The sequence below is a fragment of the Strix uralensis genome, chromosome 17 (assembly GCF_047716275.1).
Source record: "Strix uralensis isolate ZFMK-TIS-50842 chromosome 17, bStrUra1, whole genome shotgun sequence".
In the NCBI taxonomy this organism is placed as follows: Eukaryota; Metazoa; Chordata; class Aves; order Strigiformes; family Strigidae; genus Strix; species Strix uralensis.
In genome coordinates this window covers 5,054,860-5,080,974 of record NC_133988.1, presented here as the reverse complement: position 1 = coordinate 5,080,974, position 26,115 = coordinate 5,054,860, and the positions used below count along the sequence as shown (strand labels likewise).

The 26,115-nt window shown below is 60.3% G+C and overlaps 4 protein-coding genes across 4 annotated transcripts; 3 read left to right on the top strand and 1 right to left on the bottom strand.

Moving 5' to 3' along the window:
* Nucleotides 1-1,074: 1,074 nt before the first annotated feature.
* On the top strand, nucleotides 1,075-10,402 carry VSIG10 (V-set and immunoglobulin domain containing 10). Its single transcript, XM_074887040.1, is given in 9 exon segments — nucleotides 1,075-1,209; nucleotides 1,211-1,355; nucleotides 2,094-2,378; nucleotides 6,086-6,367; nucleotides 7,210-7,503; nucleotides 8,024-8,134; nucleotides 8,578-8,590; nucleotides 9,489-9,649; nucleotides 9,811-10,402. Coding segments are annotated over 9 exon segments (1,494 nt in total). The 3' UTR covers nucleotides 9,879-10,402.
* Nucleotides 10,403-11,450: 1,048 nt separating this feature from the next.
* On the top strand, nucleotides 11,451-14,140 carry CFAP73 (cilia and flagella associated protein 73). The gene is made up of 7 exons (XM_074887043.1): nucleotides 11,451-11,509; nucleotides 12,162-12,267; nucleotides 12,396-12,500; nucleotides 12,568-12,768; nucleotides 12,889-13,110; nucleotides 13,398-13,556; nucleotides 13,656-14,140. Exons 1-7 carry the CDS (start codon nucleotides 11,451-11,453, stop codon nucleotides 13,800-13,802), a joined length of 999 nt encoding a protein of 332 aa, XP_074743144.1. The 3' UTR covers nucleotides 13,803-14,140.
* A 90-nt stretch (nucleotides 14,141-14,230) lies between these two features.
* On the bottom strand, nucleotides 14,231-20,529 carry DDX54 (DEAD-box helicase 54). The gene is made up of 20 exons (XM_074887036.1): nucleotides 20,470-20,529; nucleotides 19,585-19,717; nucleotides 19,444-19,514; nucleotides 19,177-19,362; nucleotides 19,045-19,094; nucleotides 18,892-18,933; nucleotides 18,531-18,626; nucleotides 18,284-18,405; nucleotides 18,039-18,100; nucleotides 17,754-17,885; nucleotides 17,229-17,439; nucleotides 16,651-16,785; nucleotides 16,101-16,322; nucleotides 15,938-16,011; nucleotides 15,628-15,828; nucleotides 15,313-15,458; nucleotides 15,133-15,246; nucleotides 14,940-15,044; nucleotides 14,637-14,740; nucleotides 14,231-14,543 (listed from the first exon to the last, which is right to left on the bottom strand). The coding sequence occupies exons 1-20, from the start codon at nucleotides 20,509-20,511 to the stop codon at nucleotides 14,320-14,322; spliced, it is 2,472 nt and encodes an 823-aa protein (XP_074743137.1). The 5' UTR covers nucleotides 20,512-20,529; the 3' UTR covers nucleotides 14,231-14,319.
* On the top strand, nucleotides 20,510-22,797 carry RITA1 (RBPJ interacting and tubulin associated 1). Its single transcript, XM_074887044.1, is given in 4 exon segments — nucleotides 20,510-20,546; nucleotides 20,549-20,822; nucleotides 21,077-21,976; nucleotides 22,474-22,797. Coding segments are annotated over 3 exon segments (855 nt in total). The 3' UTR covers nucleotides 21,621-21,976; nucleotides 22,474-22,797.
* The last annotated feature ends 3,318 nt before the right edge of the window (nucleotides 22,798-26,115 follow it).

Genomic DNA, 26,115 nt, shown 5'->3' with positions numbered 1-26,115 from the left:
CGCTCCGCTCCCATTGGCGGAGACGCGCCGCTAGCCTTTCCCCCGCTCCCGCTGTTAGGGCGCCCCCTGCCGGGCGGCCGCCCCTATCTTCGCCCGGGCCGGGAGGCGCCGAGGGCTGCAGAGCGGGCACCTAAACCAGCGCTGTGCCCTTGCTTAACGGCCGTTAATTAACTCGTAATTTATGTGCCAGGGCCCAGTGGATATCAGCACTCTGCTCCGTGCACGCCTTGGCCCGGTGTGTGATGGCTGCTGGGAAACTGGCCGTGTTGTGCCTTCCCCAAGCAGTCGGGTGTCCCCAAGGGAGCTGAGGATACTTCGTGCCTTACAGCCCTTGCTGGGAGGTAATGCAGAGAAGCAATCCGTGTAACAAACCGGCCTGGAAGTTGCTATCTGCAATGGTGGACAATGCAGGACCATTGGATCCATGGCATCAGTCACTAAAAAAAATACTGTCATGGGGACAATTTCTCCTAACACACCCGAGGCCAACATTTAACAGCATGCTGGCTGCGCTTTGTTACATTCACCCAGGGGAATGCGAGGGACACCTTTAAAGAAACTGAAAACATCCATACCTTTCTCTTTCCTTGTTGCCTATTTCCTTGGGACCTCTCCAGCAGTGGAGAAGCTCATCCTTTACCCTTTCTTGCTTCCTTCTCCCAGTCCCTCTTCTGTCTGTGCTCTGCTTCTTTCCTCTCCAGCTCTGGTTTAAGCTGCTGCATTGTTGTTTTTTTTCAATTTGCCCATGCCCAAGAATCATACAGTTTGTGGCACTGTTCACAGTCATTTATCACGGTTCTTCCCACTCCCACTGCTTTTGGGGTGTCTCTAAGTGGCTGAACTTTGGAAAATCCTCTGGGCGGGGGGGCGTTCACTTACTACCTTCACTTAGTTTTGCCCTCTGGAAACACCATCCTCCTTGCGTTAAACGTTCCCGATCCTTGGACACCCCCGAGGTCAGCGCCTGGCTCCCCGGGCAGCGAAACCGCCTCCGGGCCGCTCTGAGGGGGCTGCCCAGGATGGTGGGGTGGGGGGTGCCCCCAAGATGGCGGGCGGGGTCGGGGGGCGGCCAAGATGGCGGGCGCGCAAGATGGCGGGTCTGAGGCGGCGGGGACTGACACCCGACCCCCTTCACGGGCCCCGGTGAGCGGGCAGGGGAGGGCGGGTGGACCCGGACAGTGCCGCCCGCCCTCCTCGGCCTGCCCGCTGGGGCGGAGGCCAGGCGGCGCCGCCTCCCCGAGGCGGGAGGCTCTGGCGGCGGCACACGGCGATGCGGCTCCCCGGCGGGACGCCGCCAGCCCGGTTCTTCCTCGCTCTCTGCGTCTGGAGGCTGGTGCCGCGCCGGGAGGCCGCAGGTAGCCGGGGCTGAGGGGAGGGGAGCGGCGACCGTGTGTGGGCGACTGTTAGAGCGGTGCCTCAGCCTGCCATGGTCCTGAGGGGAGCTCCCCAGCGGGCCCTAACACTGATTTCTTTTCTTTAAAAAGTGATTTTTTTGTGCAGAAAGTAACAAGATTTCCCTTTGAAAACAAGCCGGGCAGAGGCTGAGGGGCTGGTAGAAGGGGGCACTCCTGCAGACCTGTGAACTGGCTGTAGGGTCCAGGTGCCATTTTGCAGGGAAAGGGCAGAGTAGGAAAGGCGAACGGGATATCAACAGTTGTGTCATCTTCCTGGATGGCTACCGATATTGGGGTGGCTTTTGTCTCCTTTTTCAGTACCATGTGCTCCCCTGAGCAGTGCAGGGATGAGGCTACGTGGGCAAGTGGTCCAGCAAAATATTGGGTGACCATGTTGGGTGACCCAGCGTCAGTAGTGCTGTAACACCAGTCATCCCTGCTCCTTCGGGTCACTTGTTTGTTGCCCTTCTCTCTTGGGCAGAAATAGTGTGTCCTTGCTTTCCAGTTGAGCCTTTTAAGCTGCGTCCCTCTTCCTGATCATGCGTCTGCATTAAACGTTATCTGCCAAATGCATCTCGGAGATCCTTTAACAACCCCCTAATAAGCGTTGCAGAGGGTTGATATATATCAGATGTCCAGATGCTGATGGAAGGGGGCTTTGCCGGTTCCCTACTTAACACTGTCGCTTCTGTTTTGCAGGAACAGAGGAAGTGGTCTTTGGGGAGGTTGGAGGAAGCATCCTCCTTTTATGCCGAAATGTCTCCAAAGAAGCAACGGAGGTGGTTTGGTTTCAAGGGGATCCACACTCTTTCCCTCCACTCTTCTCCTCAAAGGTCGCCTTCCCCCCGGATGTCCGTTTCTCCCTGGTTGACAACAGCTCTCTGCGCATCACAGGGCTGCGTGTGCAGGACGAAGGCAACTACACTTGCAAGGAGGTGCTGAACAAGACGGACCATGAACACAGGGTGCAGCTCCTGGTAGCCAGTAAGTCTGTCCTGTGTTTGTGGGTTTCCTCCCTTGAGTCTCGCAGGTCCCCAGATTCACCTGGCACTGGTGGAAAAATAATGTGAAAAAGGGCAAGGTGGCCTTATAATGCAAAGTCAGCGAGCAGGCTGATACTACGCAATTACTCATTCACTCACAAGCACCGAGACGTGTGTCTAAATGGTCTGTCAAGGATCAGTTGTGTGCAATGCAGAGGACAATGCTAGTCATTAAGTCCTCTCTATGTCTCTTCAGTTCCTTCTTCACTGTTTATGATAAACTAGTTTTTGGACAGATCTTTAATACCCTGTAGCTCTTCCAAGGGTGGCTGTTTGCCTCAGAATCTGGCTGACTTGAGCCTTCGTAAATCTTAGGGTGGGGGCTGCTGCTCCGTGTCTTTTCTACCCTTGATTGAAGTGCATGTTTGAAATAGATGTTGGTGTGAGGATGGAAGGTCCTCAGCTGAGTCTTACAGTGCAGCCTTCCGATTCTGATGGAAGCACCACATCCCTCAGATTTCCTGCTGGGAGCGTGCCTGTTGTTATCAGCACAGTCCATTCTTTCAGCCTTTTTTTCCTGTTCTGTCTTTTGGTCCTCTCTGACATTTCCATCCCTCTTTCATTCATTTGTTCTCTTAGAAATCTTCACAGCACAGGTGGAGGATCAGGCTGGAGAGCACTTGAGTCACTTTGCACGCCGCTGGTGCAGGTCCTTCCTGCTTCTGTAGGGGAACCATTATCTTGCCCGGATGTCCTGGCTCTTCTGTGTAACAGCCCCCTCCAGATTAGCAGGGAGCGCAGGTCCTATGGCTGGTACCACTATTGCTAGTCATTAAGTCCTGTCTATGTCTCTTCAGTTCCTTCTTCACTGCAGATGATAAACTAGTTCGTTGGCCCTGTCACCAAGTCTGATCAGGTGTGACGTAGGCTCTGGCCCCTCAGACCTAGGCAGTGACCTGCTGTCCTTTATGCCAGCCAAGCCCATATTACAGGGTTGAGAAGAGGGAAAGACTGCTGCCAGTGTGCCTTTTTTGGTGACAGGGCTCTGTGCTCTGTTGGCCCCTTCCTTTCTTCCTGGTCTTTCCATCAACATCTACCATGTGCGAGACCTGTTTTCTGTTTGCATTCAGGGCGTTCCTTCCTCCTTGGTGTTTGGTGAAGGGTGTGTGTTATAAAAGTTGTACCTGTTTTGTACAGATTAAATCTCTGTAAGTTCACATGAGTAAAAATTCCCTTCCTGGGGCGAGGAACCTGTAGATGGGGTTTGGAGGGTCACGGAGGGCTGGAGTGGAGGAATTGAACCTCAGGCTGCTTCAGGGAATATATATGTAGGCATGGGGCTTAGGAGGCGGGAGCCCTAAATCTGGAGCATTGATCCAAAACACTCATGAGCAAAAGATATCTATGGCATGTTGGTGCTGCACTCTGAACTTCATTTATTAGAGTGAAATTAATGTGTCAATTAATTTCCAGAAGTTACAAAGGTGATATGGGACACTGGTGTGCCCTTAAATAGGTGAGAGAGGTATTTCTGGTGGTGCTTTAGATCAGCAAAGAGGCACCAGCAAAGGCCAGAAGTTGAAGCTTCTCAGCGTCAGACTAGAAGCACGGGCCCTGATTTTTCACATTCATTGTTACCGGAGCAACTTAGCCTGGGCTGGAGTGAACCTCTCAGGCATAGACCAGGCACCACTGTAAAAGACCCACCCAGGATCTGTAGGATGCACGTGGGACTTACCAGTTGACAGTCTTCAACCCATCTCATGCGTTGTACCAAAAATCTTTTTTTGCTTAAAACTGCATTTAAAAAACCCACAAGCACTAGAGTAAACATTCTAGCAACACAACAAAGGTGCAGCCCTGCCTTGAGCTGCTGTTCTGTGTTTGTTTTGGATGGGAAGCACAGGGTGTGAAGGAAACATGCAGTTGCACACCTCCAAGGGATTCCTTGGTCTGTTTGTGTGCAATTTGATACACGCCGCTGTTGGCTCTTCTGTGGGCCTGAGGTCCTTCTTGCTGGTGTTTTGTGAGGGTTTTTTGGTTGTGGGGGACTGGAGGTTTTTAGGTTTTTGACGTGTTAACATTTTGGGAACAGATCTCTGTTAGCATTTAGACAGAAGAGTAGAGATGTACTGGGAGGGTCTGGGAGTTCAGAATGTGAAGCTGGTGGCTTCAGGAGGCAGGTTCCTGGAACCAGCACAAACAGTGCAGTGCCCTGGCTGGACGTCCCGGAAGGGCTGTGTCTGCCTCACAGACAGCTTCCTCACGGGGCCGTTTCTGGTGATCCAGGCTGACAGGTTGCTCTTGTGAACCACAGCCAGGATTCAGGATCAGTTATGAGACCTCCCCAGAGCTGGGACAGAGGAAGTATTGTAGAGAACTTTCTTGCCAGAGGTGGATGGTTTCAAAGATCATATGAGATGCATGTGTATAGTTCCTGGAAGGCCAAGCCCCGAGAAGGTATGTTCTTGTAGCTCACATGGGGTTTTGCCATGATGTTGTTTTTTTTAACTCATGTCATTTGAAAGTCACTTGAATAACTGCTCTGCAAAACAAACATCAGGCATCCCTCTGACACCTCTTGTGTGGGGCTTGCTTTGGCAGCATCTGATCTCTCAGTGGGGTCTTGTTCAGCGTTGGATTAGGCAAGCCAGCCACAGGGACACAGTGTGATAATTCAGCCTGGATCAGAGTCCAGAATCCCTATGGCTGTTAAACAACATGTGTGTGTGTCTGTGCATGGGGGGGGTCTGTGAAACCAGCTGATGGGAGAGAGACAGGAACTCACACTGCATGAAACAAGCCCTGCTCTGCCTGAAGGGATTGCTCTTGGGTTACTATTGGCTTTTGACCTCCTGCTGCCATCATGTAGTTGTTTCTGTGTTTAAATAACGAACAGTTGTGGTGGTTACCATGTGGCCCTGGCATGAGGCCAGCAGTGACTTACCCTACCTATGTTCTTTCTGGAGTTTGTCCCCACTGCTGCAGTGTGGTGTGGACACAGAGCGCGGTGTGTGGCAGTGACAGTGGTGCAGGAAGGAACGGAGCACACCTGGTTTGGCTTCAGTGGCACATGTCTGTGGCCATGACCCTGCGAGCTGGAGTCACCAGGGCTCCCTGTGGGCAAAGCATCTTGTACACTTGAACAGCCTCCTCCTTCAGCGATGTGCTGGGCTTGCCAGGGCAGCCTTTGAGCTGGTGGCCCTGAGGAGCTGGTTACTTGTCCCTGGGCAAGAGCCCTGATGCTTTCCATGGCCCCTTGGGAAATCTGAGTGCTTGTTTCAGCGACGTGGAGAGGCAGAGCCTTGTTCTCAAGTAGTGTGACTCGGTGTGACCCCCTCGTAGCTGTGGCGTGAGGACCAAGGGCAGTGTGGAGATTTTGTTCCCCTGCTGTGTTTTTTGGTGCTTATCTCCGCTGGATAAAGCTGTGGCAATAATTTGTTTCCTCCCTGCGCATTAGTCCCTCAAGGCTTGGCTTTGGTTACTGTTAGGGGTTTTGCAGGACAGCCTCCGCTTGGTCCCTCTTGGCTGTCCTTGTGCTCCCCTGGGGCTGTGGGATGCAGGTCAGGGAGCAAGACAGGCAGAGAAACCAGGAAGACTTTCAAGGGGAGCAATGGCAAAAACAAGCACTTGCTGGGGATCCAGCCCTGAGGTGCTGAGAGCTGTGACTCGGAAATGTTTCTAACCATGTGCTGTTCTTGCTGACAGATCCACCACACTCAACCCCAAAGTGCTGGGCCGAGACTTCCTCATCGGGGCTGATGCTGCAGCTGTTTTGCAGCTGGCCTGGGGGGTACCCCCACCCCACCCTGCACTGGAGAGAAGAGGGGCATGATCTGGAGAACTCAAGCTGGGTCATCAGCTCCATGAGCTCCTCGGACACCCATGTGGAAACGCTGAACAGCTCCCACCTCTCCCACCGCAAAGTGTTCAAGTGTGTCGGGAGCCACGTCGTCAAGCAGGAGGAGCCTGCGTGCACTGTGGAGATAAGTGAGTTGATTTGCCTGTCTTATTAACTATTAATGAGTCTGCTAATGGTGGAGCAGACAGGTACCCCGGTCATTCTCTGCCCTCCAGAGCACTAAGGCAACGGTCAGGCAAGCCAGGCTTGCGGGCGCTTGCGCAGGGAGAGATGCTAACGAGGCAGCGTGGCAGGGCTGGGCTTGTGCGGAGGTGCCTGCACAAGTCCTGCAGCTGAGAGCCACCACGGCGTAGGTGTAGGTGAGTTGTGTTTTGGGTACATCTTCAGGGGCCAGCAAATCTCCCTGCACCAAGCTTTTCACCTGTGCAAGCACTTGTGCCTGAGTGACAGTGAGAGGCAGTTTTAGTGCCTTGCTCCTCTTGAGATTAAGTTTGGCAAGGCTGGGTTTATAGCAGAAGGGGTCTTGCATGCCCCCAGGCCCCCTTCAAGCATCTAAGGGAGCTGACTAAAGTGGCTTTTGAAAACCTGAGCTGGATTTGTCTTCCATGGGTTGTCAGGGCTACACAAGAGCTCTGCTGATCCCAAGGAAAATTCCTGGGCTGCCTTTCTTCTCTCTGCCATCTTCCCACTGGCTACCATCTGACCATTCTTCCCTGGGGATGCAAAGACAGGTGTCAAAAAAAGGACTGAGCAATGTGGAAGTTGCTCGGACCGCTCCTTGGAAGGCTGCTGAAGTCTTGTGAGTGAGCTGAGTGCCAAGCCCACAGTGCTCGAGTCCCAGACTCCTGTCTGACTTCCTTCTGTTAATAATTATTAATCATTAAATCAGATGGCTGATTGCTTGTTATGTTAAACTCCTCCATTCCCTTCTTGACTCTTTCTTTTTTTTTTTCCCCCTTGGGCTGTTCAGAAATCCCTTCTCTGGAGTCAGAGCCCCCAAAGACCTGCTTTGTGGGTGACAACGTGACCCTGACGTGCCGTGTGACCGAGAGCACCCCGGCAGCGAGGCTCACCTGGCTGCGGGGCATCACCCAGCCAGAGGTGGAGATCCAACCCGGAGGGAGGTACCTCATTGCCCAGGAGGGCAACGTGTCCCAGCTCACCATCCGGAACTGCTCCCAGGGCACCGACGGGGGCTGTTACGTCTGCAAGGCACAGAACCCCGTAGGGCTGAGGGAGCTGTTTGTCTGCCTGACGGTGAAGGGTGAGTGGGGCTGCCTGGGGTTGCTGTGGCAGGGATTGAGGAGGAGTAAGGGACACAGTTCACAGGGGCTGCTGGAGAGCCCCCATGGGGCTCTGCTTGCCACTAAGAGCCCTCTGATGCTTTCCACACTCTTGCGGCAAGCATAGATGCAGGACTGGCTCCCTTCATCCCAGGGTGAAAAGGCCCGATCCCCTCGCCTCTAACAGGCCTGAGGGAGGTGCTTCCTTGGTCCCTCCTGGGGGCTGTGGGCACAGAGGAGCTCCTCCGAGGGCCAAGCTGCTCAAGGTGCAATGGGCAGGGGTTGATTTGCTTTCTCTAAATGCACATGGTCGCAAAATTAGGGGCCTTGCTGTGGTGCTTTCTATATCAACAAAACACAAGAGCCTGAAAGTGGGACTGTAGCAATGATGAGAAATGGGAGCTGAGACAGCATCGGGACCTGCTCTGTCTCTTGCACTGAAAATTCCTCATCCATCCATGTCCTGGTGCCAAGCTGACCTCTCGTGTCTCTTCTCCACAGAGCCGGTGAACATCGTTGGGGTGGTGGGTGCCGTGGTGGTCCTGTCCCTGTTGGCTGTTCTCACCATCACCGGGATCATCTTGTACTACAATCCCCTCCTGTGCCTGAGAGGTAGGAGCTCTCCTCTGCACAAGCTGGGGAGGGGGTTACCCCTTCCTGGGGCGGCCTGGTTTTATCTCTAACCACCTTGTCCCTTCTGCTGGGCTGGACTCAGCCTGATGATCACCCCAGCCCTTGGGCCTCATCCTGCTCCTGTCCAGAACCCTGTCAGCCCTGGAGGCAGATGGGTTGGAAACAAAAGGCTCTTCCCTAGCTGAGTGCTTCAGGCACCTTCTCCTTGCCTTAGCTGTGCTGGGATGGGCCTTCTCCTCTTTCCTCGTGACCTTTCTGGTGCTCCTGTTCTATACGGGGGCAGGTCACCTTCACATCCGTGCCTCTATGTGTGGCTGCCAGAGACCGTCCTACCACAGGCAGGACTGGGAGGGGTTGTACAGTAAAACCAGCAGCGCACTGGGGCTGGTTTCTAACTGTCTTTTCCCTTCTCTCCCATTCAGGTGCTGCGTTCAGGTGAGTGTTGATTTTCCCCAGCCCCGTCCTGCGAGGCCTCATTAGTCCATCGTCTCCTGCAGAGGTGATCTCCCTGTAGGGTGGGGAATCCACCTCGGAGGCAGGAACTGTGCCCAGAGCAAAGCTGTGCTTACGTGGGAGCCGTGCCTCCCGCGGGAAGGGGGTGATGGGGATGAGTGGGACTGGGTGCGGGAGCAGGAGGACGAGGGGAGCAGAGAGCACTCGGCGTCAGAGCAGGAGTGGCATCGTGCTGGAGCGCACGGGTGTGGGAGTGTGGGAGGAGGCTGTGCAGGAGAGCTGCTCCTGGGCGCAGGGGAGCCCGACGGCTTGGACAGTAAATGGAAATGGTGATCTGCCACCCCGTACGGGCATTTGCCCGTGTCCTTCCCCCCTCAGAAGGGATGTCTGATCGTGAACGTGAACAAGTGCCGCCTGGGCGTTCAGGCATGCTGGATTCCTTCTCTGCTTCCTGCTTGCACCCCTCCTGGCCCCGCTCCCTGCCCTTGCCCCTGTTGATTCTGTTCCCACAGCTGTGGTGCTGCGGCAGGGGAAGACTCGTTTCTGAGTGCCTGCGTTTCCCCATCAGTACGGGAGGGGACAATAACTCCCCTCGGGAGGGGTCCTGCGGTTTAGTACGTGAATATTCGTGAAGTGGTTGGAGGACTTTGGAAGATGAATGGGAAGCGGTGCAGAACGCCGTTGGTGGTGTTGCTGCCAGCAGGGTCTGAAACCAGCTGGTCCCTGAGCACGGTTAGTGCAGGATTGGAAGAGTCCATCAAAATTGATTGTTTTGGTGTTAGAGGATTGTCAGAGCCAGGGCAGGCACGGGCTGGAGGGAGGGGTCAGGACAGGCTGTCCTCAGCCCTTCAGCCACCTCCGCTTGCTCTGCCATTCACAGGAATCAAGACTCGGGTGATGTCTTGGTGTTGGTGGACTCAGAAGATGACGATGAGGGGAAGGGGGAGGAGGAGAGCATGAGCAGTTCCACCAAGCACAAGGCGATGGTGCTGGTCAATGGGCACCACATCCAGGCTGCTCACCTCAACTGCCTGACGGAAGGTGAGCCCTGCCGCCTGCCCGCTGGCCCGCTTTTGGGGCCGGACCTGCCTGTTCCCCTGCTAAGCTCTGGGTCTTCCAGGAGCAGCTGCCGTGAGGGAGGAATTCCTGTTGTCCGGCTTGCTGGCTCCTGCTGAGATGCTGCTGCTCTGTGCCCTGCGTAGGTGACGATGGCGAGCAGCGCGCTGGGGTCTCCCTGCAGGACACGGGAGGAGAGACGCGAGGCACGTAGTTCCCATCCCTCCATGCGGAAGCACACGCAGCTCTGCTGGACGCCCGGCGTCACGCTCGTCCTCGTCGCCGTGGGGCTGAGCGCGGGCCGTGGGGGTCCTGCAGCGGGCTGCTTCGGCCAGAGCATCCCCACTTCCTCCTCCCCTCGCCCCTTCCCCACCTTTCATTCCCTCCTTCCCCAGCCTTGTTTCTCCATTTCTCTTCCCCTCTCTTCATGTTCCTCTTTGTCTCGGGTGTTCTTTTTAACAAGGTGGCGCCCGGCGCAGGCAGAGCTGGCGCAGGGGGTCCCAGTAGCTCCCTCCTCTTGATGCCTGCGGCGGACTCCAGTACCAGTTCAGGATTCTGGCCCAGGCACCATGAGCAGCGCTGGGGTTGTGGGGAACGTGATGGAGAAAGTCTCTGCGGGGCTGCAGGGTCCCAGGATAGCGGAAGAAACAAGTGGTGCACAGGCAGGACAAGGGTGATGCTGACTCTAGGGAGGCTTAATTCTTTTTATTATAAATATTTTTTCCTCTAGTCCTTCTGAAGTGTTGCTCCGTTATCTAAGTCGGGAGTTAATCTGTACCTTGCAGTGTGGTTTTGAGGGGGATGCCTGGCCGTGATGGAAAACACGGAGGGAATTTATGCAGGGAGGGGATGAGGGGAGCAGGATCTGCAGGGGGGGATCAGGGCAGCTGTGGAAGGGAGCTGTAGGGTGGGTAATGGAGGGGCCAGGGCGTGCGGGAGGGGAGGGAGGGACAGGTCAAGTCTGAGCCCTCAGCGGGGTCAAAGGGAGGGACTGGAAAGGCACAGCAGGAACAACAGGGAGCAGCCGTGTCCTCAGAGGGGAGCCAGAGGGATCCGAGTGTGCGTGGGGGGCGTGGGAGGCGATCGGGATGTGGGGACAGGAACGGCAGGACGGGCTGGAACAGGGATGGGGGCGTGGAGGGGAACAGCAATAAACTGCGTCAAGTGGGGAGTGAGAGTGCGTGGAGGGTGTCGGAGGAGTGAGTGCACGAGGGGTCGGAGTGTGTGCGGAGGGTAGTGGGGGGAGCTGAGCACGCACTGGGGGAACCAAGGGGATCTGATGGCACGTGGGGGAACGAAGGGGACCCGAGGGCACGTGGAGGGGAAAGGAGGCGCTCCTGGGGCGGGCGGCGAGGAGCGGCGGGGTCTGAGCCCTCCCTGGGCTGCGGAGAAGGACAGTGTGAGATGGAGGAGAGCTGAGGGGGGCCTGAGCGCTTGGCGGGGCGGTGGGGGGGTCTGACTGTGCGCGGTGGTCTCTGAAGGGGCCTGGAGCCCGAACGGAGGTTCCTGAGGGGCTGGGGGGGACCGGAGTGGGGGCAGAAGGCCCTAAAGCCCCAGGGGGCAGAACCCCGGTGGGACCGACCTGCAACCTGTCCCCAAGGAGCCTCTGCACTGGCCCTGGGGGAGCGGGGCAGGACCCAGCACCTCGCCCTCGCGGGCGACGCTCGGAGCCACGCCAGGAAAATCCCAGGGAGCTGCGGGAGCCTCGGACTGCCCCTGGCAACGGTGTTGTGCTGCCGCCATCTCGGCTGCCCCGCTCCTCCGCCGAGGAGGAGGCACAGGCGAGATGGCCTTCGGCATGGAGGAGTATTTGTGCGTGGCTTTCCAGGAGAGGCTGCGGCTGCCGTGAGTGAGATCCCCCCCGTCCTCCCCGTGGGACTGGCAGCTGCCCACGCGCTCCCACGGCGGGTGCTGCTGGCTGGAGGCGAGCAAGGGCTCAGCAACGGGGCTGCTGCATCCCCGGTGGCCTGTCGGTTTGTGTTCCCATCGCTGGCCCCCCAGGGTGCCACTGGGTGGGTGCTGGGTCCACAGGCAGGGAGAGGGCTGTGGTGTGTCCCCAGCTGGGGCACCTAGGGAGTGAAGGGCACCCCGATAACTCCGCCTGCACCCCATCCATAGCTGCTGGGACACTTGGGTGCCCACATGCTCCCTGACACTCTCCTGGGTGGCTTTCACATGGTGTCCCCACCTTGGAACCGGGATGCTGCTGTGCCTGTTGCCCCGCTCTGGGCTGGGGGGGGCAGGGGGCTTCCCCGGGGTCTAATCAGCTGTGGTTGTGTTGTGCCATGTCTTTCCCTGGGTGCTACAGTGGCGCTGGGGGGCTCTGAGGGGAGGGAGACTGAAGTGGGAGGGTGGGTGAGGGGAGAGTGGCCCCCACACTGAGCCCCAGCAGGCAGTGATGGTCCCTGGGGGGCCCCGGCCGTGCCACCGTGGTGGGTGCCCCTGCCTGGGCTCCCCCCACCTTGGGGCATGATGAGCTTCACACCACCCACGGCAGGACGGTGCCAATGGGGGATGCAGCCACCCCGCTGCCCTCCACGCGCTTGCTGCTGAAGAGGCGGGAGGTGGCGGAGCTGGAGCGGGCACTGCAGAGCCGGCGGCAGGTAAGGGCGGCCCCCAGCCCCCCCACGTGTCCCCTCTCCGGGGGGACAAGTTCACGGGCTGGCACACCCGTTCCTGAATCGGGTGTGCTGGCGTGGGGCGATGCTCTCGGCACCCGACGGTCCCGCAGGAGTTTCGGCAGAGGATGGAGAGCCTGGCGCAGCGCTGGCAGCAGCTGGGCCAGAGGGAAGAGCAGCTCCGGGATGTCACCCTCAAATTCGACGCCTTCCTCAAGGTGCGAGGGCGGGAGCTGAGGCCGGGCTGGCTGTCAGGGCCCCGCTGACCCCGTCCCTGTGCCGCAGGCTTCTGCGGCAAGGCGGGAGTGGGCGCTGCGGCGGGCGGAGGAGGCGCGGGCACGGGCAGCCGGGCAGGGTGCCGAGGCTGCCCGCCTGCGCCGGGAGCTCGCGGGGCTGCTGCAGCGCAGGGAGCGCCTGGCCCGGTGCCTGCGGAGCCTCCGCAGCTTCGGTGACTACCTGCGGGACGTGCTGGCCAGGATGGGGCAGGTGAGCGTGGGGGTCCCCGGCCTGCGGTGCCACCCTGCGTGTCCCCAGGCCCCTTGTGGGGGTTAGCCCCGTCCAGGGCAGCAGCCCCTGCAGCCTCTCAGCCCCCCTCCCGCTGCCCAGTTCCAGGATGTCCCGGCCATGCTGGCCCATTTCGGGGCACTGGCAGGGGTGCGGGCAGCCCTGGCGCAACAGGCAGAAGCCAGGCAGGAGCGGCTGGCCCAGGGCTGGGCACGGCTCCGGCGGTACCAGGAGGAGACTGGCAGCGAGCTCCTGCACACCAACAACGAGGTGGCCCAGCTCCGTGCACAGCTGGGGGCTGCCCGCCACGTCAGGCTCCAGGGGGTAAGGGGGGGACGTGGGGTGCTCAAAGACCCCCCCAGGGAGAGGGGTGGCAGTACGGACCCCCCCAGCATGCTGCAGAGGGGAGGTGCCCAACGCGGTGGTGGTGGGAAGCCGGGCTGCAGCCCCTGGGCTGAGCTGGGGGTCCCTGTGTGCCCAGAAAACATCACCAGTGACACTGGGACACTCAGCCAGGAACCCCAGGTGCCCCTGTCCCGGCTGGGGGGGGTGCAGGGGACAGGGGGCAGTGGCTGGGGGGGCCCAGGGCTCTCTGCCGCTCTGTCCCCCAGGAGTCCCGCTGGGCCCACATCCAGAGCACAGCCGCCCAGAAGACCCAGCTACTGGGGCAGGTCAAGCTGGCGGTGCTGAACCTCTTCCAGCTCGCCACCGCACGGCTTGAGGTCCCCGCGGATGTGGCCCTGGAGGACAGCGAGGCCCAGCTGGACACGGTCAGCACAGCCCCCTCCCCCCGGCGGTGGGGCTGGGGGGGGACACGGGGACATTTGCGTCCCCAGATGGCTGTGGCATCAAGGTCCCTGTCTCCACAGGTGCTGCTCTGCCTGCAGGACCTGGTTGCCATCTGTGCCGAGCTATGCCCCCGGCAGCCGGGGCCATGTCTCCCACCCTTGCCGGCAGCCACCAGCACACGCCCACAGCGCCACGGGGGTGCCAGGGTGCCTCTGAGCCAGGAATAGCCCCCCAGGGACAATCACCTGCTCCTGGGGCTGGGGAGAGGCTGCCACGGCCAGCGTGGGGCCCCAGGACTCCCCCAGCACCCCCCTGGGGATGGAGGTCCCTCCCTAACAAGTCTGGGCACCCCCCGGATGAGAGGTGATGTGGATGGTGGTGGCGCAGGCAGGGACCAGGGTCCCCAGGGCAGAGCCCGACCCCCTGGGGTTCCCTCCTGCAAGGGGCACCCCAGGCAGCGGGGAGTGGCTGTCGTGGAGGAAGGGGGAGCTGCTGCTTGCATCCAGGCTGTTGGGTGTCACAGGTGCCTCCTGTCAAAATATAACCCAGCTGTGGACATGCAGAACCTGGTGGTTTCAGGATTGCGCCTGGGGGTGGCCCAAGGGGGGAGGAATTACCCCAGGCACGAAGCTCACGGCAACAACAAAGAGGAGTCGGGATGCAAAACCAGCCAAGTATTTAATGTCTCCTTCCCCAGTACCCAGCCCCGGCGTGGGGGGAGCTGCTGGGGCACGGGCCCCTCCCCTACATCCTCTTCCGCAGTTTGCCCTTCTTGGCGGCGCCCACCCGGCGCCCGAAGGCCATTTGCCGCAGCTCCTGCACCCGCTGCCGGTTTCTGGCCTTCAGGCGCTTCAGCCCCCCGCTCTGCAGGAAGCGCTGCTTGGCCGCCTTCTTGCGCTGCTTCAGGATCTGCTGCTTGTTCTTCAGCTCCGAGCGCACCCTGCCCCGGGCCGGGGGCTGCCCGGGCCCTGCGGGGGGCACAGGGCCAAGCTCAGCTCCGCAGCCGGAGCGAGGTGGCGGGGGGACGATGTGGGGCTCCGGCGCTTGCTCCGGGTACTCACCGTGTCCACGCCGGTGCTTCCCTCTGAACTGCTCCCCGCCCCGGTTCTCGTCCTCATCCTCATCCCGCTCGTCAACCTTGTATTTCTGCTTCCACTTCTCATAGCTGGGCCGGGGTGGGTTAAGGGAACGTGTGGTGATTCCCCATCGCATCCGCCCAGGCTCCCTCCCCGGGCCGGGCAGGGGACAGATCCCCGGGAGCAGGGCACGATGCTGCAGGGCTGCCGGCAGGCCCAGCCCCGCTCCCCCTTGCCCCCAGCCCTCCCCACGGCACAGGCAGGCGGCAGAGCCTGCCGGCAGGATACAGGTTGTTCTTGTAGGAGCTGCTGATGTAGCGCCCGCTCTCCGTCCGCACCTTCTTCTTGTCCTCCTGGCCCGTCTGCCCCACGAACCGCTTCTTCTTGCGGTCCCTGTGAGAGAGGGGAGGGCGGTAGGAGTGGGTGGTGGGGTACCCCCAGCCCCGATTCCGCCCCCAGCCCATGGACGGACCCCACTCACCACTTCAGCAGCTGCCTGCTCTTGTTGAGGTTGTGGTTTTCGTCACCCATGAGATCCAGGACGGCTCCGGCCGCCTGCTGCTCGAAGGCGCTGCCCTCGCCGCTCACGCTCAGCCTGCAAAGGGCAGGTGATGAGAGCAGCCCCCACGCCGGCCGGCGGCAGGAGCCCCCCCGGACTCACCCCCTCTCGCTCTCAAAGTCCTTGGGCCGGTACGGGATGTAGAAGTCATCGTCCCGCTGCACCGCCTGCTGCGGCTTTTTCCTGGCGCCGTCTTCAACCCCTCGGCCCCGTTTTCGCTTCTGGCCCACCACGGTGGAGAACACGTCCTGGAAGACGATGGCGGAGGGGCTGGGGGAGCCACGTCCCCCCGGCAGCCGCTGCACCGGTCCCCGCACCCTGGCACAGCGCGGGGGCCCCAGTGCTGCCAGCACCGGCCGAGGCTGCCCGGTGGCAGCTGCCACGGCCACAGCAAACCTCCGATTCCTGCCCCATTACCTGGAGGTTTTCCTCCTCTCCTTCTTCTCCCCCCTCGGGCCTGGGGAGGGCCGGGGACAGCCCCTGGCCTTTGAGAGCCTCTGCCCGCTTCTCCTGCTGCCCACGCTGGTACTTCTCGATGAGGGCACGGTCGTGGCGCCGCTTCGACCGCATCACAGTGCTGGCCAACGTCCGGGACGTGGCGTTGATCTCGAAGATGGTCTGCTCCCGGGGAGGGAGGGGAGCCCCGGTGAGCTGCCCGCCGGCCGCACGGACCTTCCCTCCCGCCCCACGCCAGGCGCCTCCTGCCCGACGACGGGTCTCAACTCACTGCCTTGGACTTGTAGTTTTTAATGCTGTCCACAAACCGCAGCCTCTCCAGCTCGGTGTCTTCGAAGCGAGCACCTGGGGAAGGTGGGCAGGGAGAGGGGCACCCATCAACTCCCTGGCCAGGGGAAGGGGGTCCCCTCCCTCGGCGTCCCCACGGCACGCACTGAAGAGCGGGTGGATGCCTAGCTGAGACACGTCCAGGTCCTTTGCCCGCTTGATGGACTCGGGCGAGGGGCCAGGCCGGGAGCGCAGGTATTGCTTGTGGGCGTTCTCGGCGACGCGGCGCAGGCTCCGCAGCTCCAGCGAGCCCTCGTGGTCCGTCAGCAGCAGGCACTCCTCGTCGTCCACGAGGCTCTGGGGGACACGGCCCAAGACCCCACCGGCATCTGCAGCCCCAGGGACACCGTGTCACCTCGCTGGCACCCACCTGGGATTGCTGCAGCGGGCACGGGACTTAACAGAGCAGAGCTTACAGCCACGGGGAGCTCAGGAGGGTTAAATCAGCATCCCCCGACACACGGGGTGTCAGAGCCCCCAGCACCCTTTTCCCCAGGTGCACCCCAGTAATGAGAGCGTATCACCCCTCTGCACAAATGCTGACCACAAGACCACGAACTCCAGCACCAGCCAAGGATAAAACCACAGTGGCCATGTGGCCAGTGTCCCAGCTTGGACATGCAGCCACCCTGATGCCTGCAACCAGGTCTGTCTTACCAGCGGGCATCTCCTGGGCAGCGGCGAGGACGAGCGGGCGCCCCAGAAAGAGGTGGAGGTCGAAGACATATGGCATCTCGTCGGGAGCCACCAGCGAGTAGGCAATGCCACTCCGGCCAGCTCGGGCCACGCGACCTGGCAAGGGGAGGAGGAGAATGAGAAACCAGACCAGTGCCAGCCCAGTCTGCCCCGACCCGGGCAGGGACCCACTGGCGCCCCTGGGAGCCCACGCACGTGATGTTTACCAGCTGGGCATGGCTGGTGGGGGAGCGAAGGGGAGCCCACCACGGTGTCACGCTGAAGGGAAAGCACCAGCCCTGCCCCCAGGAGCCTCCCCAGTCCAGCTGGGAGATGAGGGACAGTCCTGCCCCTGCTTTGTCCCCAGCCTGTCTCCTGATGTCACAACACGGAGACCTCCTGCCCCAAAGATAGCAGCACCACGGCAGGGGCACCAGTGCCAGCCCAGCAGGCCACAGGCATGGGAAAAACGGGACGAGGGACAGCCCATTCACCCCCTCCCTGTCACCCTGAGGGACCCCCAGGTTGGAAGGGTCCCTGCGCGGGGCACCAGCACCCACCGACGCGATGCAGGAACAGCTTGGCCTTGGCGGGGAAGCTGTAGTTGATGACGTTGTCCAGCATGGGGATGTCGAGCCCACGGGCAGCCACGTCGGTGACCAGCAGCACCGGGCACTTGCCCTGGGCGAACTTGGCGATGTTGATCTTGCGGGCGGTCTGGTCCAGCGAGCTGTAGATGTGTGTGCAGCGGATGCCCTGGGCCGTCAGCAGCTGGGGAGGAGGAAAGAGAGATCAGATCCCCCCTGGACATGCACCGTCAGTCTCCCGGAGAACCCAGGGTGCCCACCCGGACCCCCAAATCCCACTGCGCTCCCCACTCTGTCTGAGTGGCAGGTGGATGCAGCACCTCCATGATCACATACGCTGGGATTTCTCCTTCAACCCAGCTAAACAGAGGCAGGGACTCCAGCAGGGATGTGCCCACAGATGCAGACCCCATGTGGGTCCAGAAAGGGGTTCTAGGTACCCCTGGCAGCCTGCCCTCTAACAGGGGTACACACTGGGCACCCCCAAATGCCACTTGCCTCCTTGAGGTACTCCGTGTGGTGCTTGGTGGCCACGAAGACGACCGTCTGGTCCTGAGGCTTCACCACGCTCCGGAGCAGGTGGAGCAGCACGGCTGGTTTGTCGTCCCCGCGCACGTGGAAGAAAGCCAGCTGCAAGGGGAGGGCAGAGCTCAGCCCCTCTGCGTCCCCACTTCAGACACTGCCACGCCTTGTCCCCTCCTTGCGTGCCTGGAGCCACCGCAGGGTGGCCTGCAGGGGGTGGGGGGCACAAAGCCCATCTCGAGCCCCCTTGGCCCCTCTCACCTTGAGCTGCTCGCTGAGCTTGGACTCCACATCCAGACGGATCAGCATGGGCTCGGTGAGACCTGCAGGACGTGGTGACACGTGGGTCGCACATGGGATGTGCCACTGGGACCAGCCCTGCACCCGCTTGGCCAAGCCTCCACCCAGCTCTGTTTTGCCAGCCCTGGGGCCAGCCCAGCTGCGGAACCGCGTCGTGTCCCCATCCCCAGGCTCCCCCCCAGCTGCCGCCCACCCCACGCTCTCACCAGCCCGGGCAAACTCGACGAGCAGCTTGGGCAGCGTGGCGGAGAAGAGGACGGTCTGGTGGCAGTCTGGGAGCCGGGCGATGATCTCCTGGAGCTGCTCGGCAAAGCCCATCTCGAAGAGCCTGCAGGGGAGGGGACAGGGGACATGGCAGTGCCTGTTCGGTCCCTCCGTGGGCACCTCACTCCCGCTGTTGCGGGACACCGCCAGCCCCGGAGACCCCCAGGGACCCCACTGCACCCTGCTGACCTGTCGGCCTCGTCAAACACCACGTACTCCACGGTGTGCAGCTTCAGTTTCATCTCCACCGCCACGTGCACCAGGCGCCCGGGGGTGGCAATGATTCTGTGGGGACAGAGGCGGTGACAGGACCAGGCTGGGTGGGGGGACAGCATCCCCACACCATCCCGGGTGCACGTCCCAAATCTGACCCAAAAAAGACTCAATAGAGCCCCTTGTCCCCTGCGGGGAGCACGGGAAGATGCTCCAAGGGAACACCAGGACACATCCATCGGGAACGCTGGCTGTAAACACCAGTGGCGTCCCCGGGAAGCGGGTAGCTCTTGGGGACCATTTCCCCACCAGGTCCCCTCCCTGTGCCCCCACTCACATGTCGGGGTTCTCATGCAGGGCAGCAAACTGGTCCTCCATCCTGCGAGAGCGGGGAGACGCTGGGGTGGCACTGGGCACCACGGGGCAGCCCAGCCCCTCAGCAGGTTTTGGGGAGGCTTTAGGGAAGTGGGGACCAGTGGGGACGGCTTACTTATCCCCTCCTAGGATCAGGGCTGTCTTCAGGCCTGTGAACTTGCCCAGCTGCGAGGTGAGAAAGAAACACATCAGGGTGGGTGTTAAAACCAACCCCCTTGCCCCCGTTGTCCCCGCTGTCCCCCCGTACCTCCTTGGTGAACTTCAGGGTCTGCAGGGCCAGCTCGCGGGTGGGTGAGAGGACGAGGGCGCGTGCCCCAGCCTGGCTGGGCGCCTTCAGCCGCTCGAACATGGGGATGAGGAAGCAGGCCGTCTTCCCACTGCCTGTCCGCGCCATCGCCACCACGTCCCGGCCGCGCAGGATGGCGGGGATGCTCTGCGAGACACCACCCCGCCGTCACTGTCACCGTCACTGCCACCGCCCCGGGGCGGGGGTCCCGCCACCCCCTGCGCTCACCTTCCTCTGGATGGGGGTGGGCACCTTGTAGCCCTTCTTCATGATGCCCTTGAAGACGGGGTAGCTGAGGCCTGCGGGGACGGGGACAGGTGAGGGGACAGTCCCCACCCCAGGGACAGCTGTCCCCTGCCCCGCACGCACCCATGGACTGGAAGCCCCCGGATTTCTTCTTCTTCTGATTCTGGGCCCGCACCATGGCCCGTGTGTCCGGCTCGGCGTCGGCGCCATCGTCCTCCTCGGTGGCAGGGAAGGCGGGCAGCGCCGGCGCAGGGACCTGGGGACAGCGAGGGGACACGGCGGCGGTGATGGGTGTCCCAGTGGTGCCAGGGCACCACAGCTCTGCACTGCCGGTCTGGTGGGCAGCGACACCAGCACTGGGGACACCGGCACTGGGGACACTGGTACCAGGGACACTGGCAGTGGGGACACCAGCACTGGGGACACTGGCACGAGGGACACCAACACTGGGGACACTGGCACGAGGGACACTGGTACTGGGGACAGCAGCACTAGGGACACTGGTACTGGGGACACCAGTAGCTGCGACACTGGTAGTGGGTACACTGGCACTAAGGACAGTGGCACCGGGGACACCAGTAGCTGGGACACTGGTACCAGGTACACCGGCACCAGGGACATCGGCACTGGGGACACTGGTACCGGGTACACCGGCACTGGGGACACCGGCACATGGGGATTATGGCAGATGGGGACTGGGGACACTGGTTTTGGGGACATGAGCGCACAGGGACTGGTGACACCAGTACTGGGGACGCCGACACACGGGGACTGGGGACACCGGTACCAGGCACAGCAGCACGTGGCGACTGGGGATACTGGTACCGGGGACACCGGTACCGAGGATGCCAGCAGTGGGCACAGGGGACCCCGACACATGGGGACCGGGCACACGGGCACCGGAACAAGGGACATCAGCGCCGGGCGCAGTGGGGACACCGGCACCGGGGACACCAGGAACGCCGCCCTCAAGACCCTCCCCGGTCCCTCCCGCCCCCCCCCTCCTACCGGCGCTCCCCGGGGCTGGCGGCGGGCGCGCGGCGGCGCCATGTTTGCAGCAGCGGCGGAAGCACGTGGCGGGGCGGGCCCGGAAGGGGCGGGGCCGGCGCTGCTCTCCCGCGGCGCGGGGCTATGCGGGCGGCGGGGCCGGCACCAGGAGGCGTCTCCGGTCCCGTGGCCGCTGCTCAGCTCCCGCGGCGGGGCCGGGCCCGGGGCGTCCGCCGGGCTCGTCCGTCCTTCGTGGACGAGTCGCTGTTCGGGAGCCCCGTGGGGGCGCGCCCGGCGCCGCCCGGTTTCGCGCCTCCCTGGGCGGCGGCGGCGGCTCCCGGTGGCGGCGGCTCCCGGCCGAGGAGTAAGTGCAGGTGAGCGGCGGCCCGGGGCGCTGCCGCGGGTTTTCGGGGCTCACTAGGCGGCCCTGGCCCCCGCGTGCCTTAGCCTGGGGAGGGCGGCCCGGCAGCGCCCCGCCGTTCCCCCGGGCCGGGCTCGGCGGGCCCCGGGCGGCCCTCGGGAGGGTCTGGGGGTGCAGCTCAACCTCCTTCCACGGGCCCGCGAGGGTTCTTCCCGCTGCGAGCTGCCTGAATAAACACCCGGTTTCTCTCCTTGCTGCCCCGTGAAGGTTGAGAAGCCACACTCCGTCCTTCTGCGACGAATCCCTCTTCGGTGCCAAGCCCGAGGGTCCGGCCTGGGCAGCTCCTTGGATGAAGAAGGAAGATGTAGCCAAGCTCCATCCGCTGCTCTGGATCCCTCCGCCTGCCCCCCGAAACCAGCCCAGTCCTTCCCCGCCCTCCAGGGAGACCCCCCTGAGAGCCGTCCACCCGCGGGCCCCTGCATCGCCGGCAGCAGCGGGCTCTCAGACGGGCCGCAAGGGCGAGTCCTGCCTCTGGAAGCGTCCCGACGGCGATTCTTGCTCCGCAGGCCAGGATGCTCCCTGCAGAGGACGTTCCCAGTCTCTCAGCCGGCTGAGCACCCCCTCAGACAGGCTCTGTCTGCCTTCAGACAACCTCAAGACTGAAAGATGTAAAAACCAGAGTCCTCCGACAGCCCCTGCGACCCCCCGAAGACCTCTGATGAGGGGTCGGTCGACAAGTGTGTCAGGCCCTCCTCTGGCCAGGAGCTCCGCAGCAGTGGGTGGCTGTAAACCCAGGCCTCCCTGGAAGTGAAGCCAGATGTCCCTCTGGATGTAACTACAGCTTTTGCCTCCCCGAGTAGGACCTGACCTCCCGGTGGGTGAGTCTGTGAGGGCCCTGGGACCTCCCGTGGCCGCAGCCACAGAGGTTGGGGATGCTGCTCCACGCAGAAGGATGAGCTGGGAACTGAGCGTGACTGCAGCACCGGAGCGGGACAGCGTTGGTGGTAACAGCAGCTTCCACTGAGTGTCCTGTGGTTGTTGGATGAGGTGTGGTAATGAGTCAGGTTCCTCCTCTCCAGGAATTCCAGCCGGGACGTTGGAACAGCAGGAGGCAGGGCTGCCTGCAGTGTAGGTCCAAGGCCTGTGCAGGAGAAGGACCAGGCACAGGTACACCTACAGCCTCACTCGGGGGGGGACAGCAGGGCATGAGCTCAGCTGGAGCTCCCGGAGCGGGGAGCAGAGGGTACCGCCGGAGTGGGGGTCCCAGGAGGGGCTGGCCGGGACAGTTAAGGTCTGAGGGCCTGACGGGGACCTCCACTGACCATTTCTGGGGAGAGGGGACCTGCTTCAACCTGCCTGTCGTGTACAATCACAGGATGGCTCATGCTCAGCAGGACTGCAGGAGATCTCTAGCCCAGGCTCCTGCTCCAGGCCAGTGAGCTGTGGGCTCAGGCAGGGCTGCCCAGGGCTTTACCCAGTTGGGTGGTGGAAACCCTCCACCTCCCTGGCACCCCCTCCCACTGCTTGACTGTCCTTGGGGTGAAAAGTTTCCCTTTATATCCAGTTGGAGCCTTTCTTGTTTCAAATTGTGTCTGCTCTCTCATTCTGCTCTGCACCTGAGCACCAAGCTTGGCTCAATCCTCACGGTCACCTCCTTTTCGCAGGTACTGGGAGGCTGTGCTGAGGCCCCCCGAAACCTTCCCTTCTCCAGGCTGAAGGAGCCCTGTTCCCTCAGGCTCTGTGCATGGGATGTGTGCTCCAGCCCCGACCATCCTGGTGGCTCTCTGCTGGACTCGCTCCATTTCATCAACGCTTTCATGATCTCTGGCAAGGGAGGACAAGCTGAGAGGTGAGGAATGGCATCGCCCTGCTCCTGCTGAGGACGTGCTGAGTGGACACATAATCCCATGGTTTGCACTGAGGGTTGTGAGGTGCTCTCACAGCAACACCCTGCTCATTGCCAAATAAATGATCCAAGGCAAATCTGCTGGGGCCTCGTGTTTGGTCTGTGGGATGCTGCTGTGTGATCTGGGCACAGCTAGCGTCTCCAAAGACTGGGCAAAAGAAGCTCCTCTTCGGTTTCCATTCTAGAGGTGGGAAAGAGCAACTCGGTTGGTAGGAATACAGGTAGGGAGGCAGCTAAAGGATGTGGGCCGGGTGACGGGGTTTGCAGCCAGTGTCACTGCCCCCCTGGGAAGGGGGGCTGCAGCGACCAGCTGCTGAAGTTGGGGAACGCAGGGGAGTCACTGGGAGTTCGGTAACTCCCTCCCGTGCAAAGGGAAACATTCTCTCAAATTCACCCAAGGACAAACTGGTCCAGGTCAAGTGCATCATTCTGCCCCCAGAAATTATTTTATTGCCACCTTGAGCAGCAGCAGGATTGGGCCTTGACCCATGTGAGCACACGAAGGGCACTGAAGCTAGGAAGGCCAGCCAGGAGCCTGCGCTCCTGCTCCAGTCCCGTTGGCAAGAAAGGTTGTTACTGCTTTTGAAAGGCAACAGAGCTCAACCTAAAATGGTGAGAACATGTCATCATACCACTGCTCTGATGTCCTCTGTCTCTGACAGCCAGCCCTGGCAGGCTCAGGCCTCAGTGCAAGTGCTATCTCAGCTGATGGTTGTAATCTGGGAGGGCTGAGCCCCAGGGGAGCAAGCAGCCTTGCTGGGAGGAAAGAATGGAGGGCAGAGGATGGATTTTGTGCTTATTTCTTGGCCTTCATGCCCTCTCCCTTTTTCTTCATCTTCGATGTGAGGAGTGTCTGGAACAAGCAGCTTTTCTGGATGCAGGTGGCAGCACAGGTCACAGCCATCTCCCTCATGTCCCGCTCAATCTTCTGCTGCATTCAGCATTCCTCCTCACTCCAGGAACAGTAGGTAAGCACCGTGTGTTTCCCCTTCAGGGCCAAGCCTTTTCCTTTGTGCAGACAGCATGAAGTGCCTCTCGCTCAGCCTGGCAAGACAGCAGATGCCAGTTACTACAAGCTTGAGGGCCTTCACCAGGTTCTCCCTGCACAGCCCTGTGGAGGAATCCTTGTAGTTAGCCCAAATCTAGGTAGAATTGGCCCCTGCCTGCTGGCCTGAGCCTTCCCAAAGGGACCAAAAAAGGAAGTGAGCCTGATGAGACTTTTCAAGAGGTGCCAGGTGGAAATTCCTTCATGCTCTTTTGAACCTCCCACCGCAGCTTCCCTACATTGCAGACAGCCTCCGTCCGCTGGTGGGGACTGGCCGAGTAGGGCACATGCAGGTCAGAGCCTGCTTTGCCACCGCTGTGAAGAAAAGGCCCCATCTGTGTGGTTTGGATGGGGCTGAGCCTGAGCCAAGAGCTTTGCTGAGAAACAGGTTCTATTAGTGGTGCTGTAACCCAGCTAATATGTGCGTGGGAAGAGCCAGGACTTGTCGGGCTGCAGGTGGCCAGGGACAGGCAGTTTTGGTGGCACTTGGCAGCGGTTTATTCCTTGCCCACTGCACTGGTGAGCCACACAGAGGAGGAGGGGGAGGGTTAGGGGAGCCAGCAGTTCTGGGGCTCAGTGCTATAACCCGATGTTATTAAAAACCTAAGAAGATGAGGATCTTTATGATCAGCATCAAGCTTTCAGCCCCCCCTCCCTACACCTTGCAGGAATCAAGCAGCTTTTTTCCACGGGTAAAAACTGTAGGGACATGAAAGCAATTAGGGCCTTCTCAGAGGAGGCTCTGGGGGTGCTGACATGAATCTGAGCCTGCTCAACTTCATTTGGGTTGTCATCACAGTGACATGCAAGCTGTTAAGCCTGCAGGTCTCTCAAGTGGGCTGGGAGAGAAACCAAAGTGTGATTTGGACACTAGATGGAGACAAGAGGGTTAAGGATTGACGAGAAAGAGAGGCCTGTTCCCTAGCAGCAGGTGGATGAGTCAGATCCAGCGAGGAGAGTAATCGGTAAACTGGGGTAACTGCTCAGAAATCTAAGCAGCAGAGAACTGCTGAACCCGAAAGCAGGATACAAAGTGCAATGTTGGATTGTTGGAGTACTTGAAAGATGAAGCCTTTTAAAACAAAGAGAGATTTTATCTGAAAACCAAGTTGGGAGTGGCTTGTATGGCCAGGGGTGGACATTTTACTCCCACTGCTGCGTTCAGGCTCCAAGGAATCAATAGGGGAAACCAGAGACTGTCGCATCAGCCACACGCTTTCCTGTCCCACATTGGCCCAGGTTGTCACCGAGGGCTTCCAGGCCATCAGGAGGTCGGAACTGGCACTTCCTCCTTATTTACACAACAAGGACAATGTTGTAAAATACAAATGGGTTGCTTGAATTTTGTACTGCAGTTCTCACTTGCATTTGATGCTTCACTACTGCCCTGTCCTCTTGTTCTACCAGAGCTGTGCAGTCCAGCATGAGAGCAAAAGATGCCCCATTGCTGCTGTGGCTGTCCTGCCTGTAGGCTGGTGCTTGTGTGGAGCAAACACCAAGTGTGAATAAAATGAGGTGGGGGAAATATTTGGTTGTTTCCTAGCTTCCGATTCACCCTGTCCAGTGTCACTGATGCTCAGCTCAGGTGAGAGTTGTTGATACAGAGGCCTGAATCACAGCTGGGACTCCTGCCTGCTGCTGCTCTTATTTCTAGTTTTTCTATCTGCTCAGCATTGTGATAAATCACACTCTCCACAGTGGACTCAATCCTGACTGCTTGTCTTGTGTGTCTCAGCAAATTACCAGCCAGTCTGGGAACTGCTTCGATTCCAAAATGAGCTGCGCCCAGCCCTGGGTGCTACAAACAACTATAAAAGATGGTTTTATGTGCAGGCAGTATTGCATTTGCTCTGCTTAGCCCATACCAGCTCCCTTGTTTCTCAACACGTGCCTCGCCTGATCTGTGGTAGCTTCACTGCTCTGCATTTTGGCTAGTGTGCAGCCTCTCCAGGCTGGCACAGCGCTTTGCAGAGGAGGTTTCAGAGCTGAGTCAGTGGATGGGGAGGAAAGGCGGTCCTGCGAGTAAGCTACTTGCTTGGTGTTGCAATTGTGTTCTTATAGGGCTTCTTTCCACTGAAATCAGCAGAGCATTGTGATGAAGCAAGTACGCTCCCAAAACCAGTGTATGCATCCTGCCAGGAGCTGGCAGGAGCCTGACCTGACAGCACTATGACAGGTTTAATCTCCTGCACTACCTTTTCAAGAGCCAGCACTGATTCTCAGTGCTCCAATACAAGTGTTCTGAGTTGTATCCTTAGGTGCCAAGTGTCCAGCTGTAGCTCGGCACGTTCATTCGGGGAAACCCACAGCTCCCGTTTCTGCTGTTTCACCGCTTTATGCTTGGTCTGCAGATCT